Source organism: Etheostoma spectabile, chromosome 3, assembly GCF_008692095.1.
Source record: "Etheostoma spectabile isolate EspeVRDwgs_2016 chromosome 3, UIUC_Espe_1.0, whole genome shotgun sequence".
Lineage (NCBI taxonomy): Eukaryota > Metazoa > Chordata > Actinopteri > Perciformes > Percidae > Etheostoma > Etheostoma spectabile.
Genome location: NC_045735.1, coordinates 29,397,236 through 29,400,237, shown reverse-complemented (window position 1 = coordinate 29,400,237; position 3,002 = coordinate 29,397,236). Strand labels below are relative to the sequence as shown.

The 3,002-nt window shown below is 50.3% G+C and overlaps 1 protein-coding gene across 1 annotated transcript in view; it reads left to right on the top strand.

Annotated features, from left to right (window-relative positions):
- The first annotated feature begins 2,797 nt into the window (after positions 1-2,797).
- The window catches only part of LOC116685682 (extracellular calcium-sensing receptor-like), an 8,376-nt gene continuing 8,171 nt past the window's right edge, over positions 2,798-3,002 (top strand). The window contains 1 exon segment of the mRNA XM_032510616.1: positions 2,798-3,002. This exon segment is cut by the window's right edge and continues 102 nt beyond it. Coding sequence (XP_032366507.1) covers positions 2,813-3,002 — 190 coding nt within the window. The 5' untranslated portion in view covers positions 2,798-2,812.

The following is a 3,002-nucleotide window of genomic DNA, read 5'->3' as shown; positions in this document are numbered from 1 at the left end:
AGTGTTGGACCAGCGCCCTTAGGGGTAGGGTGCCTTGCTCAAGGACAGTGCCCAGGAGGTGAAGTGGCATCTCTTCAACTACAATTTGACCATCCATACTTTGGTCCATACGGAGACACATCGGTTCCCAACCCAACTCCGTACGGACTGAGCTACTGTCACCCCAAGCTGTTGTTGACTGGCCCGTTCCCACTTTATTAAAACCATTTCAACTTTTTGGGGCTTTTAAATTTCACCACCGGTTTGTCTGCAATTACAGCTCTTTGACCGCCCCTCTCAGCCATCTCACCTCCCCTTCAGTTTCCTTCTTCTGATCTCTAGGAGCTGCTGCAGCCTTCTCCCTTCTCAAATCCTGTTTCATCTCTGCCCCCATTCTCACCAAACCAGACCCATCCCTTCAGTTTGTGGTGGAGATGGACACCATGGATATGGGTGTTGGAGCCACTCTGTCTCAATGCTCCCCTTCTGACAAGAAACTCCACCCTTCTGCCTTCTTCTCCCAACTCCTTACCCCCACTGAGCGGAATTACAGCATGGAGGAGCGGGAGGTGCTAGCCCTTGAGGAATGGAGGCACTGGTTGGAGGGCTCCCAACAGCCCTTCTTAGTCTGGACTGATCACAAAAACTTCTCATACATCCACACCGCTCAGAGACTCAATTCCCTGTAGGCTATATGAGTTCTGTTCTTCATCCGGTTCAATTTCAGCCTGTCCTATTTCCCCGGATCCTGCAACACCAAGCCTGATACCCTGTCCCGTCTCCATTCCCCCGATGACCCGGAAAACCATCCAGATTTGAATCCTTCCCAGTTCCTGCCTCATTGTCTCCCTGGTCTTGGAAGTGGAGTCCGCTTGTGAGGTGTGCGCACGTGTCAAGCCTTCCCATCAGCTCCCTGCCAGTCTGCACCGACCTCCTTCGGGTCCCTGGTCGGCCCTGGTCCCACATCGCCCTGGACTTTGTCACCGGTCTGCCCAACTCTCAAGGCAACACCGTCATACTCACCGTTGTTAACCGGTTCTCCAAATCCGTCCACTTCATCCCTCTGCCCCAGCTGCCCACATCCATGGAAACCCCCTGCTTACTGGTTCACCACGTCTTCCGACTCCATGGGATACCCCAGAACATCGTTTTCACTGGGCACCCACATCCTCAGGCTCCTCCTCAGTTTACCATCCTCAGACCAATGGACAGACCAAGCAGGCCAACCAGGATCTGGGGGTGGCTCTTAGGTGTGACGTACTGTATCCCTTCCATGTGGAGTGTCCACCTTTCTTGGGTCGAGTACGCGCACAACTCCCATCCCAGCGCGGCCACTGGGATGTCCCCATTTATGTGCGCTTTGGGGTTCCAGCCTCCGCTTTTCCCTGCCAGGTGACAGGTGACGGTTCCCTTGATCCAGGCTCACCTTCGGAGGTTTTGACAAGTGTAGAGGGACGCCAGGGCAGCACTTCCACGAACGGCTTCCCGTATTAAATGCCTGGCCGATTGCCACCAGAGACGAGCTTCAGGCTACCAGCTGGGCCAGAGGGTGTGGCTTTCCTCTTAGGACCTCCCACTACAGACCTCCTCCCAGAAGCCCACTCCGCAGATTGTGGGTCTGTACACTGTCGAGGCTGTCTGGAACCCCACTGCCTTCAGACTTAGGCTCCCGCCTCTCTCCAGATCTACCCGGTCTTACACTTTTCTCGGCTCAAGCCGGTCTCCACCAGTCCTCTCTTCCTCTCAGTGACAGCACCTCCCCCTCCACAAATCATCAACGGCAACCCGGCATTTACGGTATACCGTCTCCTGGATGTGCGATGTAGAGGTCGGGGTTACCGGTACCCAGTGGACTGGGCCGGCTACGGACTGGAGGAAAGGTCATGGATTCCCGCCAGCCAGATCATTGACAAGACAATCCTAGATGACTTTTCCAGGGGCTTGGGGCGTCTGTTGAGGAGGGGGTACTGTGAGTTGGCCGTGAGTATTTGTTTTGTTTACTATTTTTCTATCTGAGTTTTCTGTTGGCCTGCCCTGTTTGTCCCTGCTTTTTTCTTTTTTCCTCATTCCATCCTCCTGCACTGTCCTGTACAACCATGGATAAAGATTTGATTGGAGCCTATGGCAATGGCTGTGAAAGGAAAATTTGAAATAGGCCTGACCTCTGGTGGAGAGAAGTTTTGACATTTGTTTTTTAACCTGCCATGTTTGCAATGGCCCAAAACCCTTTTGCTGTTTGGGCACCTGCTGCCCCCTACAGAGTTACAACAACACTGTCCTAGAATTATTTCCCACGTTGCTTCAACATGTATAAATACCATTGCAAGCTTTTGATTTACATAAATGTGATGCCACCCAGTGATTTAGCTCTCTAAGACAGTGTGACATACACACAGATGTGGCCAGAGCAGGGTTGGGCACTCTTACAGCTGTTGCTGGTGGCATCTTTTTCTCAGACTGAGGAGTCTGTGTGCAGGCTGAGAGGGGATCCTGAGAACCCCCAGCTATCTAAGAATGGGAACGTTATATTGGGGGGAATATTCTCTTTCCACAACAGCTGGAAAGACAGACAGGACACCTACAGGCAAAAGCCATTGCCACTGGAATGCACCAGGTAAATTATACAGTATGAATCTATTTAGATCTAAATTGTATGAAGAAGAAAGTCAATCTTTTAAAGTAAGAAATAGTCCTTGTTTTTTTTCTATTAAAAGAAAATACTTGAATTTATTATGCTATTGTTTCTATTTCATTGACAAATTACAGTTATTATTTATTATTATAACGATGTGTGTCCAGTTTGAATTTCAGAGGTTTCCAGTTTGCCCAGGCTATGCTCTTTGCCATAGAGGAGATTAATAACAGCACAGACCTACTGCCTGGTATCTCTCTGGGCTATAAGATCTATAATTCCTGTGCCTCAATTGCCAGAAGTGTGAGGGTGGCACTGGCCTTGGTCAATGGTAATGAGATATTATCTACACTCTCCGAGGCAGAGTGTACCAGACCTGCACAAGTTCAGG